Below are 17621 nucleotides of genomic sequence, written 5' to 3' on the forward strand. Positions count from 1 at the left end.
GCTCTGACCTCAATCCTATAGAACATTTGTGGGCAGAACTGAAAAGGTGTGTGCGAGCAAGGAGGCCTACAAACCTGACTCAGTTATACCACCTCTGTCAGGAGGAATGGACCAAAATTCACCCAACTTATTGTGGCAAGCTTGTGGAAGACTACCCAAAATGTTTGTCCCAAGTTAAACAATTTAAAGGCAATGCTACCAAATACTAATTGAGTGTATGTAAACTTCTGACCAATTGGGAATGTGATAAAATAAATAACAGCTGAACTAAATAATTCTCTAATATTATTCTGACATTTAATTCTTAAAATAGTGGTGATCCTAACAGACATAAAACAGGGTATTTTTAGGAATTGTGAAAAACTGAGTATAAATGTATTTGGCTAAGGTATATGTAAACGTCCGACTTCAACTGTACATATGGGATGAGTATAGCAGTATGTAAACAAAGTGCCTAGTGTTCCATTATTAAAAAGTGGCCAGTGATTCCATGTCTACAACTGCAGATGTATGTTTGAGAAGCAGAGCTATCTACTTATAACTGACAAAAGAGGAAGATTGCCAAAAACATATCTAGACCAGACTTTTCGAAATAGCTGTGCTGTTCCTATCATACACCTTACAAATGACTTCAAAATATCCGTACTGTCCCTTTACATTTGTGTTTACAATCACAAGAGCTTCCGGGTTAATTAGAAAGTTGAAAGCGTAGCAATAGCCACAGCAGCATAGGTAATTGCGTTTTAACCAAATATATACAGCCACATGTTAAATCAAATGCATTTGGTCAACAATTAGTTAGTTATCCAGGTTAACAAACGTTAGCGCTTGTACCTATTTTCTAGCCAGCGTATAGCTAGCTAACGTTAGCATGCTAGCTATGACACTCCTGACGTGCAAACCGATATTTAACGTTATTTTCAGGATTTGTTCAAATTATTTAGGTTAGGGTCAGGGTTAATGGTTTTGGCTAGTTGGTTTGCACGTAAGAGTATCCGTATAGCCCTTCACTTTCAACGTACATGCTTGCTAGCTACCTAATTCAACGTCAAGAAACCTGACTGTCATCCCAAACTTCAGGTTTACAAGTCTCAAGTGTATGTTAGCAGAAGTAGCGGGCTATTTGCATGCTGAGGTTTCACAAGCCTACAGCTCATTTACTGTCATTTATGTACAGGATGGCTTCGTTCGGCTGGAAGAGGAAAGTGGGCGAGCGGGTGTGCAAAGCAGCGGTGCAGCAGTTTGAAGCCGCGGCGGAAAAGCCAGAGGAGGATGGAGTGGACGAGGTGGACTGGCTACATGCTATCAAGCGGCGCCGTGAAGCCCTCCTGGAGGACTGCGCTGCGAAGGGAAACAGGCTGAAGGAGGAAGGGACGGTGCTGGCACAAGAGGGCAGGTGAGGGTGACGGCTTTGTCCAAGGTCCTGATGGTCTTGTTTCATTTTTGGCAAGAGTACCAACTCAAGATAGGCATAATAGACAGTTGTCTATAGACAGTTGTCGCAGTGACATCATGAACATTCTATTCTCGTCCGACATCAAACTTTTTATCGTTATGATAAAGTAATAACAGAAAAACTACAGGCTGCAAAACATCAGCAGCCTGGTGGTCAAAAATAGTAGCACCAATAAACCCATCCGTTTTAAAAATGAATTTAGCGTTTAACATTTTTTTAACTAGGCAAGTCAGTTAAGAAAATATTATTATTTTACAATCACGGCCAAAACCGGACAACGCTGGGCCAATTGTGCGCCGACTCCAAATCACCGCCGGATGTGATACAGCCTCGATTCGAACCAGGGTCTGTAGTGACGCGTCTTGCACAGAGATGCAGTGCCTTAGACCGCTGCATCGCTCTGGAGCGTATGTCAATCTAGCAAACCAGACAACTTCCTAAGCAAGGTTTTGGTTCGTTTCTAGCTTGTTAGTTAGCTAGCTAGCGGGCTAGTCAGTTCAAATAACTTAAGCTAATTTGTGTTTATTATTCCAGGAAATAAACTCACAACAAGATCGTTATTTACAAGTTAATGGCGAGCTAATTACAGAAAATAACTTACGGTTGTGAGTGTGACGAAATAAAAGCAGGGCATTCTACCTGAGAATTTTAGAACGTGGACACTCTCGTTGGCCTAGTTTGAAGAGACAGGTGTTTTGTACAATGCCAGAATTATCTCCTTAGCACTCATACTCTGCTTTCACCAGGCATTCCACTGATTTCAAAACTCTGACCTCCAGAAAAGGAGAGCAACACTTTTGCAGTTCTTTGTGATATCTTTTTTTTTTTTAAGCTGCATGAGAAATAATGTATGCACACATGACTGTAAGTCGCTTTGGATAAAAGCGTCTGCTAAATGGCATATATTATATTATTATTATAATTACCTACAAATACTGAGCAGCTCATGTTATAGACAGAAGCGTGCTACGTGGCAGACCAATCCGAACTCATCTCTCCATCCATTATCTCAGCCAATCATGGCTAGCGGGAAGGTTCATCTCTTTTCTGTGGCTAAACCAACTGCTCATAATTTTAAAATTGTATTCATATGTACAGATGGCATACAAGTTTGTTATTAAGGCACATGAAAGTTCACATGTTCCAGAAGGCATTTCTGCATGTTTACATTCAAATGCCTCGCCCGTGAAGTAGTGACGCGTGACATGCGCTTAGTTTCCTGAAACAAGTCACATTTGACCGGTCATGCTTATCAGTATATAGGTTCATTTGCATATTGTAGTGGAATTAAATTGCAGTGTGTATTTTCGCTGTTCATCATGTATCTTGCACTTGTGGATCAGAAAATCAGTCGGTATCTGGTGTGACCACCATTTGGCTCATGCAGCGTGACACATCTCCCTTGATCAGGCTGTTGGTTGTGGCCTGTGGAATTGTGTCCCACTTTTCAATGGGAATTTGCTGGGTTTGGGCAGGAACTGAAACACACTGTCATACACGTTGATCCAGAGCATCCCATACATGCTCAATGGGTGACATGTCTGCTGAGTATGCAGGCCATGGAAGAACTGGGACCTTTTCAGCTTCCAGGAATTGTGTACTGATCCTTGCGACATGGGGCTGTGCATTGTCATGCTGAAAAATGAGGTGATGGCGCCGGATGAATGGCATGACATGGGCCTCAGGATCTCATCACTGCATCTCTGTGCATTCATATTGCCATCAATAAAATGCAATTGTATTCGTTGTCCGTAGCTTATTCCTGCCCATACCATAATCCCACCAAAACCATGGGGAACTCTGTTCACAACAATGACATCAGCAAATCATTCGCCCACATGACGCCATACACACTGTCTGCCATCTGCCCAGTACAGTTGAAACCTGGATTCATCCGGGTGAATCTGAACACTTCTCCAGCGTGCCAGTAGCCATCAAAGGTGAGCATTTGCCCACTGAAATCGGTTACGACGCCGAACTGCCGTCAGGCCAAGTCCCTTGTGAGGACAATGAGCACACAGATGAACTTCCCGGAGACCGTTTCTGACCATTTGTGCAGCATGTGGAGGTGCTATGCTGACGTGGTTACATGTGGTGTGTGATTGTGAGGCCAGTTGGACATACTGCCAAATTCTCTAAAATGATGTTGGAAGAGGCTTATGGTAGAGAAATTAACATTAAATTCTCTGGCAACCGCTCTGGTGGACATTCCTGCAGTCAGCATGCCATTTGCACGCTCCCTCAACTTGAGACATATGTGGCATTGTGTTGTGTGACAACTGCCCATTTTAGAGTTGCCTTTTATTGTTCCCAGCACAAGGTGCACCTGTGTAATGATTATGCTGTTTAATCAGCTTTTTGATATGCCACCTGTCGGGTGGATGGATTATCTTGGCAAAGGAGAAATGCTCACTAACAAGGATGTAAACAAATTTGTGCACAGATTTTGAGAGAAATAAGCTTTTTGTGCGTATAGAAAAGGTCTGATCTTTTGCGTTTTATATTTTTGTTCAATATATTTATCACACACGCACAGCATACATAGGCTATTCTGCTCTTCAAACTAGGCTGTCATAGTGAGCAGCTCCTCAAAACATGTAATTTTTATAAGCCCATTCTAAATCCAATCATGTGTTAAAACTGTTCATTTCACCGATTTATAAAGAGATCATGTTTTTTTGTCATTCGAGTGCATAGGCTATAGGCAATGGTAGGCAGGCAGGCAGGCTTCAGCTCATCACGCACCACTTTGCAATGTGAGCTTGAGACAGTACAATTGTTTGAAACCTAAACATTTTACATTACTTCAAATAATGAGGCATGTTTTATGTTGCTTCAGAGTAGCCAAAATCCAACCTTAGAAACGTGGAGGCAATTATTTTATAAAGACCAGCATTTCTCTATATTGATTATATATTATATATTGATTTCTCTATATTGATTATATTATATCTATATTGATTTTCATATCAACTTTATTTTTTTGCCCAGAAGCCAAAGTCACAATCCTAGTCATATTAACAACCCATCCTAGATGCTATTAGATTCACCTTCTTTCTAAGTTTCTAAAGGAGATTTTTTGTCTCTGTCATACAGTGGGGCAAAAAAAGTATTTAGTCAGCCACCAATTGTGCAAGTTCTCCCACTTAAAAAGATGAGAGAGGCCTGTCATTTTCATCATAGGTACACTTCAACTATGACAGACAAAATGAGAGAAAAAAATCCAGAAAATCACATTGTAGGATTTTTTAAATGAATTTATTTGCAAATTATGGTGGAAAATAAGTATTTGTTCAATAACAAAAGTTTATCTCAATACTTTGTTATATACCCTTTGTTGGCAATGACAGAGGTCAAACATTTTCTGTAAGTCTTCACAAGGTTTTCACACACTGTTGCTGGTATTTTGGCCCAGTCCTCCATGCAGATCTCCTCTAGAGCAGTGATGTTTTGGGGCTGTTGCTGGGCAACACGGACTTTCAACTCCCTCCAAAGATTTTCTATGGGGTTGAGATCTGGAGACTGGCTAGGCCACTCCAGGAACTTGAAATGCTTCTTATGAAGCCACTCCTTTGTTGCCCCGGCGGTGTGTTTGGGATCATTGTCATGCTGAAAGACCCAGCCATGTTTCATCTTCAATGCCCTCGCTGATGGAAGGAGGATTTCACTCAAAATCTCACGATACATGGCCCCATTCGTTCTTTCCGTTACACGGATCAGTCGTCCTGGTCCCTTTGCAGAAAAACAGCCCCAAAGCATGATGTTTCCACCCCCATGCTTCACAGTAGGTATGGTGTTCTTTGGATGCAACTCAGCATTCTTTGTCCTCCAAACACGACGAGTTGAGTTTTTACCAAAAAGTTATATTTTGGTTTCATCTGACCATATGACATTCTCCCAATCTTCTTCTGGATCATCCAAATGCTCTCTAGCTAACTTCAGACGGGCCTCAACATGTACTGGCTTAAGCAGGGGGACACGTCTGGCACTGCAGGATTTGAGTCCCTGGCGGTGTAGTGTTTTACTGATGGTAGACTTTGTTACTTTGGTCCCAGCTCTCTGTAGGTCATTCACTAGGTCACCCCGTGTGGTTCTAGGATTTTTGCTCACCGTTCTTGTGATCATTTTGACCCCACAGGGTGAGATCTTGCATCGAGCCCCAGATCGAGGGAGATTATCAGTGGTCTTGTATGTCTTCCATTTCCTAATAATTGCTCCCACAGTTGATTTTTTTCAAGCCAAGCTGCTTACCTATTGCAGATTCAGTTTTCCCAGCCTGGTGCAGGTCTACAATTTTGTTTCTGGTGTCCTTTGACAGCTCTTTGGTCTTGGTCATAGTGGAGTTTGGAGTGTGACTGTTTGAGGTTGTAGACAGGTGTCTTTTGTACTGATAACAAATTCAAACAGGTGCCATTAATACAGGCAACGAGTGGAGGACAGAGGAGCCTCTTAAAGAAGAAGTTACAGGTCTGTGAGAGCTAGTTTGTAGGTGACCAAATATTTATTTCCCACCATAATTTGCAAATTCATTAAAAATCCTACAATGTGATTTTCTGGATTTTTTTATTCTAATTTTGTCTGTTATAGTTGAAGTGTACCTATGATGATAATTACAGGCCTCTCATCTTTTTAAGTGGGAGAACTTGCACAATTGGTGGCTGACTAAATACTTTTTTGCCCCACTGTATATGGAACCGCTCGCAATAGGTAGGCTCATTAGAACTGTGTTTTCCCACAAATTGATTTTTGACTAATGTTTGAAAATTATGTTTAAGTAGCTGCTTCATTACTGGAGTTGCATGTTCAATAATAGGTTATACAGCTTTGACTGTAAGACGAAAGGCTTGCTATTGTTGCATGCTTTCATTAAAAGGTAGGGAAAAATTTTATAATTTTTTTTTACTACCAAACAACAACAGTATGGTCAAAGACTCAGTAACTTAGTTCTAGTCTGGTCTGGTTATCTTTAACCACAAACACAGTTATGTTTTAGTGTTTTTACATATTTATTAACTTATTTCCGGATATCTTTGGAACTACCCACAATGCCCTACGTCTCGACTTCATATGGAGAATCGGTGCTATCTAGCTAGTTCCAGCTGGCTAACGTTGCCAACTACTTTAATTATTTTTTTAATTGGCAAGATTAGCTAATTTATGCATGACATTCCCACAACAAATTCTGAACCTACATATCCATGCATAACTGACAAAATTATGAAAGACAAGCATTGTAATGTTTTATTCCGTAAAGTGAGTGTGGAAGAGATGATAGACTATCATCTTTATAAAAAATTACAAGCCACCTGGGTCTGACAACTTGGATGGAAAATTAATGAGGATTATAGCTGAAGATATTGCCACTCCTATTTGCCATCTTTTCAATCTAAGCCTACAGGAATGTGTGCCTGCTCTAGTGCTGAGGGATAAATCGTTTTTTTAAGCAACTAATTGACCGACATTGGTTAAAATATTTCAGTTCCATTTTGTGCAGTTATTTGAATTCAATTATTAAAATAAATAATAATATAATTTCTGCGGGCTTAATGCACACATTTTACTACAGTTTCTCTAGATATAAATCAGATCCAGCTTGAACTGTGCAATGTACTAGGGAGTTGTCGTTTCCAGCAGGCCAATGTGCTACATAGTTTAGTGCAGAAAAGGTGATAATTAACAACAATGAGCATAATCCACTGCACAGTTACGAGTCCGGTATGTGTCTCTTTTATGCCTGCTACATAAGAGACCAGAAGAATGCACTGTCAACAAGGTATTTTTTTACCAGAAAAGACATGATCTTAGTGATTCAGAGACAGTTGGTATTCAGCAGTAATAAAAGTATGCCTTATTTACTTTGAAGAACTAGGCCTATTAAAATAGTGATTTTGTCAGACAGCATAAGCAGCAGCAGCTCTATAGAGATGAGATGATGACTTGGAATTAAATTATAAAGTCATCAAATAAAACAAATTTAAAATAGACAACTGAAATATTTCATGAAAGTAATGTTATTATTTTAGAATAAAAGTGAAGACATCAAAACTATGAAATAACACACATGGAATCATGTTGTAACCAAAAAAGTGTTAAACAAATCTAAGTATATTTTATATTTCAGATTCTTTGAAGTAGCCACACTTTGCCTTGATGACAACTTTGCACACTCGTGGCATTTTCTCAACCAGGTTCATGAGGTAGTCACCTTGAATGCATTTCAATTAACAGGTGTGCCTTGTTAATTTGTGTCATTAGTTTCCTTCTTAATGGATTTGAGCCAATCAGTTGTGTTGTGACAAGGTAGGGGTGATATACAGAAGACAGCCCTATTTGGTAAAAGACCCAAGTCCATATTTTGGCAAGAACAGCTCAAATAAGCAAAGAGAAATGACAGTCCATCATTACTTTAATTAAATTTTTTAATATATATTTTTTTAATTTTACCTTTATTTAACCAGGCAAGTCAGTTAAGAACACATTCTTATTTTCAATGACGGCCTGGGAACAGTGGGTTAACTGCCTGTTCAGGGGCAGAACGACAGATTTGTACCTTGTCAGCTCGGGGGTTTGAACTCACAACCTTCCGGTTACTAGTCCAACGCTCTAACTACTAGGCTATGCTGCCGCCCCAAGAAGACATGAAGGTCAGTCAATCTGTAAAATGTCAAGAACTTTGAAAGTTTCTTCAAGTGCAGTCGAAAAAACCTTCAAGTGTTATAATGAAACTGGCTCTCATGAGGACCGCCACAGGAAAATATGACCGAGAGTTACTTCTGCTGCAGAGGATAAGTTCATTAGAGTTACCAGCATCAGAAATTTCAACCCAAATAAATGCTTCAGACATCTCAACATCAACTGTTCAGAGGAGACTGCATGAATCAGGCCTTCATGGTTAAATTGCTGCAAAGAAACCACTATTAAAGGACACCAATAATAAGAAGAGACTTGCTTGGGCCAAGAAACATGATCAATGGACATTAGAATGGTGGAAATCTGTTCTTTGGTCTGATGAGTTCAAATTTGAGATTTTTGGTTCTAACCGCTGTGTCTTTGTGGGACGCAGTGTCGGTGAACAGATGATCTCTGCATGTGTGGTTCCCATCGCAAAGTATTAAGGAGGAGGTGTTATGGTGTGGGGATGCTTTGCTGGTGACACTGTCTGTGATTTATTTAGAATTCAAGGCACACTTGACCATCATGGGTACCACAGCATTCTGCAGCGTGCGCCATCAAATCTGGTTTGCGCTTAGTGGGACTACCATTTGTTTTTCAACAGAACAATGACCCAACACACCTCCAGGCTGTGTAAGGGCTATTTGACCAAGAAGGAGAGTGATGGAGTGCTGCATCAGATGACCTGGCCTCCACAATCCCCCGACATCAACAAAATTGAGAGGGTTTGGGAAGAGTTAGACCACAGAGTGAAGGAAAAGCAGCCAACAAGTGCTCACCATATGTGGGAACACTTAGAAAAGTATTCCAGATAAAGCTGGTTGAGAGAATGCCAAGAGAGTGCAAAGCTGTTATCAAGTGGCTACTTTGAAGAATCAACACCATTTTCAACACCATTTTGGTTACAACATGATTCCATATGTGTTATTTCATAGTTTTGATGTCTTCCCTATTGTTCTACAATGTAGTAAATAGTTTTTAAAAAACATATATTTATTAACTAGAATGAGTAGGTTTGTTCAAACTTTTGGCTGATACTGTAATTCCAAAACCTTTTTGGTTTACTTTAATTTAGCTGTAACTTAGGTGTTGATAGTAACTGGCTGAATCTCGCTGTGCATACGTAAGGTTAGCAGGCTTGTAGAGCTAACATTAGCAGGCTGGTTGGCTAGCAACCTTGCAAGCTGATTTGTAAAATTTTATTTATAAAGTAATTTTCTTGTAAGTTGGCAGAAAATGTTATTGAAACCAGTAGTCATAAGTTGAAACGATTTGTTTAAATTTGAAGTCTTTCATTTGAAGTTATGGCTGGTTTGACGGGCCCTCCATATTACGTAACACCCTGCAAATGTTTTTTGCCATTCTTTGGATTTCTGAATAGTTTTATGGAATAACTGGAATAACACAAAAGTGAGGTAACTTTGCATTGGGAGTTTTGATGTGTGTTCTATTGCAAATCCATATGTTACATTTGGTTAAGTTTATGCTTCCTACCCTTTAAGCTCTTAATGAGATATGTCCGTTACTTGTATGCATGCATAGTATTTCCTGTTGGTCATGTATTTTACTGTTTGGGCATTTTTTTTACCGTTTGTTGACCGGTTAATGAGTTCGGTTAGTCAGCAGCAAAATTTACCAATATGTTCATCGCAAGTTGTGTCCATGTCAAGGCAATGTTCCATGAGATCGGACATTCACTCATCAGATTGTTTGACAAGCTCAAGCCCAGATGCTGCAGAGTAATCCTCCATCAACATGCTGGCCAGACACACAAACACACAGTCACTCTGACTGCTCTGACATTCCCTTTGGCTGGGACCCATTTTGCATCTACCATTTTGGAACCGCTGCAGGAGTGCCTGTAAGTGACGCAGGCAGGGATTCGGGCTCCCAGCAGACTGGTGCCAGGGCCTGTGAGTGACGCAGACAGGGGTCTAGACTCTCAGCAGACTGGTGCTAGTGGTCGATGTTCCCAGCAGACTGGTGCCAGCGGTCGAGGCTCCCAGCAGACTGGTGCCAGGGCCTGTGAAGAATGGCTCTATAAAGGAAGAGCTCTCTGCCATGGATGGATCTCTCATTTAGTTAGACTGGATCTGCGCAAACATCTAAACCTGAGACCAATCCAGGAAATTTACTGTGATCCTCATTAATGCTCTTGTCCCTGTTCCCTGAAATGTCAGCGAGCAGCAGCTTCTGGAAGTAATCAATTCTGGCCTTATGAGCGTGGCCTTTTTTAAATTATCCTTCTATTAGAATGTTATTTTCTTTGAACAGGGGTTACACAGACAACCAAACAAAGTGCACCACACAGACCAAGTACAATAAAATGAATAAGGATACAGCAAAACATTATACAAAAAGGCAGTCATAAAAACAATATGCGAACTTCACAATTATAACATGGGGCATTTATGGGAGGTTTTCTACATAGGACCACAATGGAGACCAGCTTTTCCAAAATGTGTCAAACTTCTGGTGTAAATCAAAGTTAAGTTTCTCTAGAGGTAGGATAGCAGTAGCTTGAGGAAGCCACATTCTCGCAGATGGTACTTCAGGTTTGGAACATAACAATATGCATTTTTTGGCTAAAAAAACAAGGGTATCAAACAGATGTTCAGAGTCTAGATCTAACACAATGTTACAATCAAAGTAGAACACATATACATTTGGTGAAAAAGCTAATTGTCTACTCAAGATCTTCTAGATGTGTAAATGAATATCATTCCAATAAGACTGGATTCTGCTACAATACCAAAAAACATGCATGAATCAAATCAAATAATTGTATTGGTCACATACACATGGTAAGCAGATGTTAATGCGAGTTTAGTGAAATGCTGGTGTAACACAGGTCCACTAATGTTGAATACTTATCATTACTAGTGAGATTCCAATAACAATCATATTATACTATATTGCTATTGATATGTTTAAGTTCACAGCTATTACATATCAGCTGTCAGAATCTGCATGATGAGCAGCTTCTTTTGAGCCAATCAAAACTCAATATTCTCTTAGTCCCTCTCCTAACCTCACGTTATACACCAGTCGGCGCCAATGTGCTGAAAAAGAGCTACCGCCATTGCATGAAATAAAAACTTTGTTTCAAATCGTTGAAGTAGTATAAAACTGAACTAAAAAGAGAACTGGATATTAACACTCACTTATCTATATGAACGTGCTCTGAAGGGATTGAGAGAAAGATTGACGCCAGGATTTGGTTAGGTTTTTTAGTATGGATTCAGTTCCACCAAGGATGGTGAGCCACCCGAACCCAGGACATTGATAGGAAGATTTGCATGCAAGATTTATTTTCCTGAGAACACTGAATTTGCACTACCATACTACGGTGTGGTAGGATTTCTTGCAAGACATCATTGCATTATACTTTGCAGTGGGATTGTTATAAGCACATGCTACACTTAAACACCTTACAGTGTTTGATAGGCAGTCACTCACATTTGATTCTAATGTATAGTGGTTTATAAGTCAGTATTTGTGAATTGTGTTGTTTTTCTGTGGATTCATGTTTATTGTACTGCTATTGAACTTTGAACATTGAAATCTGAGAGACCCTCAGATTAAGATAGTTTGGTGCACCCTAGTAAACTATAGGCAGGATATATGACCGATATCAAGTCTATTTTGCTATTGATGTATTTCATTCATATTGAGCTCATTGTACAAATATCACATATCAATATTTACTCAAGGTGATTCATTTTTTGTAAGTATTTTTATTTACAAAATACAAGCCTGCATTATTTTCCTAAATTATTCAGTTGTGTGGTTTTCATTTCCCTAACTGGTCCAATAGAGTTTAAGCTTAAGCATACAATAGCCTATAGCATACAGTAGCCTAAAGCTATTGTTGCTTGTTACACTTGTGCTTCTAGTTCCGACAGTGCCGTAATATTTAACAAGTAATCTAACAATTCCCCAACAACTACCTAATGAACACAAATCTAAAGGGGTGAATGAGAATATGTACATTTAAGTATATAGATGAGCAATGGCCGAGTGGCATAGGCAAGGTGCAATAGATGGTATAAAATACAGTATATGTAGTCGTGGCCAAAAGTTTTGAGAATGACACAAATATTAATTTCCACAAAGTTTGCTGTTCAGTGTATTTAGATATTTTTGTCAGATGTTACTATGGAATACTGAAGTATAATTACAAGCATTTCATAAGTGTCAAAGGCTTTTATTGACAATTACATGAAGTTGATGCAGAGTGTCAATACTTGCAGTGTTGACCCTTCTTTTTTAAGACCTCTGCAATCCGCGTGGGTATGCTGTCAATTCACTTCTGGGTTTTGTTTGTCCACCCACCTCTTGAGAATTGACCACAAGTTTTCAATGGGATTAAGGTCTGGGGAGATATATGTTGGAATGATTTAAGAATGTCCTGAGAAAATAAAGTCATACGGTCAGCAATACCCTTCGTCTTCCAATCCAGAAGTCCAATACTCCTTATTTGTGGGGGGGAAATCTGGATTAAGGGCAATCGGTGACCGGAGTGAGAGAGGGTCTGGAATCTTCAAGTACCTCCTTGCAGCTTTCCAAGCTAAGAGTGTATTATAAGACTGTAAAATGAAGGCCTGGATCTTTTCAAAGCTATTAATAAATGGTAAGGAAGCTAATGCTCTTGGATGACATGCTATTGATTTCATTCCAACCCAAAGTGAGTGGTGTCTTTCTAGGCACCAACTAATCATGTGCTTGATCAGCCATCTGTATGCGGTGCATTGACTTCCCAGCTAGGGCAAATAAAAGTTACTCTTGTTCATGTCCATACACCAACCTTCACCGATCTGGGTTCTGTGCTGCTGTAGAGTGGATAGTGAGCACAGACTGGGGGTCGTCAAATGTGTGGCTAGCCCTCTAGAAAGTAAACTTCAGTTTAGCCGGTTGTATCAGGCCAAATCGGACTCCTGCCTTGTGAAGGTGGGTTTCACGTCTTTGTATGCAGCTCTGCGTCTTGCCAGGTCTGCCAAGTAATCCACTTGCCATTGTAGTTCAGTTGTCCTCTTCGCGGGATGTCCAAAGAATTGTCTCTTTTGTCTGGAAGTAATGTAGGCAGACCAGCATTGCTCTGGGAGGGCGACCAGGCTGTGGTTTTGCTGCTAGAGTTCGGCCATCTGTCGATGACTGACTGGGGGCCTGTCAGAGGGCCTGTCAGACATCTCTCCCCCGAAGACGTCTTGCAGGAAAGAGGCCATGAACTCAGTAGGATTGCGCCCTTCCAGCCCCTCTGCGATTCCAACCACACGTATGTTCTTTCTCGGGGAACGGTTTACCTGTTCATCTAGACTAACCTTTAGCTTCACGTTCTCGAAGGTAAGCTCTTATTTTTGTTCTCCAACTCGGTAAGCCGGTCAGCGACGTTTCCATATCCTTTATTTTGGGGGTTTGTGTCGCGATAGTTGTTTGTAGTGTTGCCATAGTTGACTGGACTTGAGTCATAATTTCAGCTTCTAGATTTGACACCGAGGAGCAAGGTTCGGTCATGAAATCAGAGCGTAGTGTAGCCATTTCTGGGCAGATGGTAACTAGCATGTCCATAACTTTAGCATCTGCCATCTTGTTGCTGGTCTTTGTTGTCTTCTTGTTTACCGTTTTCGTTTTCCCGGTTCCAGACCTATCCAATAATGCCATACGAATTTGGCTGGAGTCAGTAAGTGTGGAAAATGTATTCTTGTTTTGATAGTTAAAACATTAAAAGTATCATCCCTTTGTGGAGAGGCCTCGGAACGCGTCTTTACATAGCCATGTTGAAACCGCACCCGAGCGTTGCCTTTTGAGGCCCAACCAAAGTGCTGCGTTTCCAAATATGTCCAGAAGAGGGAGCCATTCTACTGGGAAGGCTCTCAACTACTTTATAATGGAAAAGTTGGCAGAAATGAATATACAGCGCCTTTGGAAAGTATTCAGAACCCTTCACTTTTCCCACATTATGTTACATTACAGTCTTATTCTAAAATGGATCCCAAAAAATTCTGCAAGCTACACACAATACCCCATAATTACAAAGCAAAAAGTGTTTTTTTTTAGAAATGTTTGCAAATTTATGAATGGAGTCCACCTGTGGTAAAGCCTCTTCCTAGAGCTGGACGCCCAGCCTTGGTCAGGTAGGTAACCAAGAACCCGATGGTCACTCTGACAGAGCTCTAGAGTTCCTCTGTTGAGATGGGAGAACCTTCCAGAAAGACAATACCATTATGCAGTATTGTGTGTAGATTGATGAAAAAAAAAATTTAATCAATTTTTTAATAAGGCTGTAACGTAACAAAATGTGGAAAAGGTCGAGGGGTCTGAATACTTTACGAATGCACTGTATAACTCATATTGAATGTGTCCCAGTGGCATCCTAAATCATACGCTTTTGACGTCAATAACATGTTTTTCATATTTGCTCCATTAACCTTTTTTTTTACCATACAGTAGGCTACCAAAAGTTTGAGTGGGATTGGTTGGTTGGGCTATTTACAGATGGGCTGTGTACAGCTGCAGCGATCAGTAAGCTGCTCTGACAGCCGACGCTTAAAGTTAGCGAGGGAAATAAAATCAGTGATTTTTGCAATACGTTCCAGTCATTAGCAGCAGACAACTGGAAGGAAAGGCGGCCAAAAGAGGTGTTGGCTTTGGGGATGATCAGTGAAATATACCTGCTGGAACATGTGCTACAGCGAGTGTTGCTATGGTGACCAGTGAGCTGGATATTAACCCCCCAAAATATATGGGGGATTGGAAATGATGCATTACATTACATTACATTTAAGTCATTTAGCAGACGCTCTTATCCAGAGCGACTTAAAAAATATATGGGGGATTGGAAATGATGCAGACAATTACATTGATGGAAGCAACAATCCTTCCACAATATTAAGCTGATCCACCCCTAATAAAATAAGCTTAATATTGTGGAAAGATTGTTGCTTCCATCAATGTAATTGTCTGCATCATTTCCAATCCCCCATATATTTTGGGGGGTTAATATCCATATACATACACGTGTATATACCCATACATATGCATGCATAAACATTCATATATATACACACACACCTACCTACCTACCTATATAGATATGCATACTTTTTTTAGAATATACCTTTATTATTCCCTGGAAACCCTACCACCCTTCCCCCAATTGGAGTCAACTAATAAACAATAACACTTCAGTTTATACATATTATACACATTTTACAGACACAATATGTTACAATAGTTATATTTAGTTTGTTCTTAGTCCTTCCTCTATTTCTGATGTCCATTCTATTTGTAACTACTGTGCTATTTCACAAAATTTCTGAACCTATATATGTTTTACAGACCCCGTATGTTTTACATTGGTTATCTTGTATCTTGTTATTAGTCCCACCCTTCAGCTCCATTCAACCCCTCCCATCTATCTCTTAACACCATCCAGTCCCAGCCTTCAGCTCCATTCAACCCATCCAGTCCCAGCCTTCAGCTCCATTCAACCCCTCCCATCTATCTCTTAACACCATCCAGTCCCACCCTTCAGCTCCATTCAACCCCTCCCATCTATCTCTTAACACCATCCAGTCCCACCCTTCAGCTCCATTCAACCCCTCCCATCTATCTCTTAACACCATCCAGTCCCAGCCTTCAGCTCCATTCAACCCCTCCCATCTATCTCTTAACACCATCCAGTCCCACCCTTCAGCTCCATTCAACCCCTCCCATCTATCTCTTAACACCATCCAGTCCCACCCTTCAGCTCCATTCAACCCCTCCCATCTATCTCTTAACACCATCCAGTCCCACCCTTCAGCTCCATTCAACCCCTCCCATCTATCTCTTAACACCATCCAGTCCCAGCCTTCAGCTCCATTCAACCCTCCCATCTATCTCTTAACACCATCCAGTCCCAGCCTTCAGCTCCATTCAACCCCTCCCATCTATCTCTTAACACCATCCAGTCCCACCCTTCAGCTCCATTCAACCCCTCCCATCTATCTCTTAACACCATCCAGTCCCACCCTTCAGCTCCATTCAACCCCTCCCATCTATCTCTTAACACCATCCAGTCCCAGCCTTCAGCTCCATTCAACCCCTCCCATCTATCTCTTAACACCATCCAGTCCCAGCCTTCAGCTCCATTCAACCCCTCCCATCTATCTCTTAACACCATCCAGTCCCAGCCTTCAGCTCCATTCAACCCCTCCCATCTATCTCTTAACACCATCCAGTCCCAGCCTTCAGCTCCATTCAACCCCTCCCATCTATCTCTTAACACCATCCAGTCCCAGCCTTCAGCTCCATTCAACCCCTCCCATCTATCTCTTAACACCATCCAGTCCCACCCTTCAGCTCCATTCAACCCCTCCCATCTATCTCTTAACACCATCCAGTCCCAGCCTTCAGCTCCATTCAACCCCTCCCATCTATCTCTTAACACTGTCCGTTTTGGATTTCTATTTGCCATATATTTTTCAACTGTGCTGTGATGCTGAACCTTTCTAATCTCATAGCTTCTACAGATTGTAAATTAAATAAATTATTATATTATTGATAGATTGACTATGGCTCTTCAAATCACCCACTATTGCTATCTGCAGCGTTAGTTCTAGGCAAATGTTGCAGTTCTTCAGCCATTCCTGGACCTGTGACCAAACACGAGCTACATATGGACAGTACCAAAATAAATTATCTAATGACTCTGCCTCCTCGCAGCAAAATCTGCAGAGCTGGGAAGATTGTAGCCCCCATATAAAAAATATTTAAAAAAAAATATATATATATATATACTGCTCAAACAAATAAAGGGAACACTTAAACAACACAATGTAACTCCAAGTCAATCACACCTCTGTGAAATCAAACTGTCCACTTAGGAAGCAACACTGATTGGCAATAAATGTCACATGCTGTTGTGCAAATGGAATAGACAACAGGTGGAAATTATAGGCAATTAGCAAGACACCCCCAATAAAGGAGTGGTTCTGCAGGTGGTGACTACAGACCACTTCTCAGTTCCTATGCTTCCTGGCTGATGTTTTGAATGCTGGCGGTGCTTTCACTCTAGTGGTAGCATGAGTCGGAGTCTACAACCCACACAAGTGGCTCAGGTATAGCAGCTCATCCAGGATGACACATCAATGCGAGCTGTGGCAAGAAGGTTTGCTGTGTCTGTCAGTCTAGTGTCCAGAGCATGGAGGCGCTACCAGGAGACAGGCCAGTACATCAGGAGATGTGGAGGAGGCCGTAGGAGGGCAACAACCCAGAAGCAGAACCGCTATCTCCGCCTTTGTGCAAGGAGGAGCACTGCCAGAGCCCTGCAAAATGACCTCCAGCAGGCCACAAATGTGCATGTGTCTGCTCAAACGGTCAGAAACAGACTCCATGAGGGTGGTATGAGGGCCCGACGTCCACAGGTGGGGGTTGTGCTTACAGCCCAACACCGTGCAGGATGTTTTTCATTTGCCAGAGAACACCAAGATTGGCAAATTCGCCACTGGTG

General features: G+C 41.0%; 1 protein-coding gene across 2 annotated transcripts in view; it reads left to right on the forward strand.

The window, feature by feature from the left end:
* The first annotated feature begins 666 nt into the window (after positions 1-666).
* LOC124049144 (tetratricopeptide repeat protein 33-like) overlaps positions 667-17621 on the forward strand; it is a 39341-nt gene continuing 22386 nt past the window's right edge. Inside the window, exons 1-2 of one of the 2 annotated variants that reach the window (XM_046370512.1) lie at positions 667-732; positions 1178-1396. In XM_046370512.1, the coding sequence (XP_046226468.1) occupies positions 1179-1396 (218 nt within the window). In that variant the 5' untranslated portion in view covers positions 667-732; position 1178. Of the gene's footprint in view, positions 733-770; positions 1098-1177; positions 1397-17621 lie in introns of those variants that run through there. The other variant, XM_046370513.1, reaches the window with a different exon arrangement.

This window comes from Oncorhynchus gorbuscha, linkage group LG11 (assembly GCF_021184085.1).
Source record: "Oncorhynchus gorbuscha isolate QuinsamMale2020 ecotype Even-year linkage group LG11, OgorEven_v1.0, whole genome shotgun sequence".
Classification (NCBI taxonomy): Eukaryota; Metazoa; Chordata; class Actinopteri; order Salmoniformes; family Salmonidae; genus Oncorhynchus; species Oncorhynchus gorbuscha.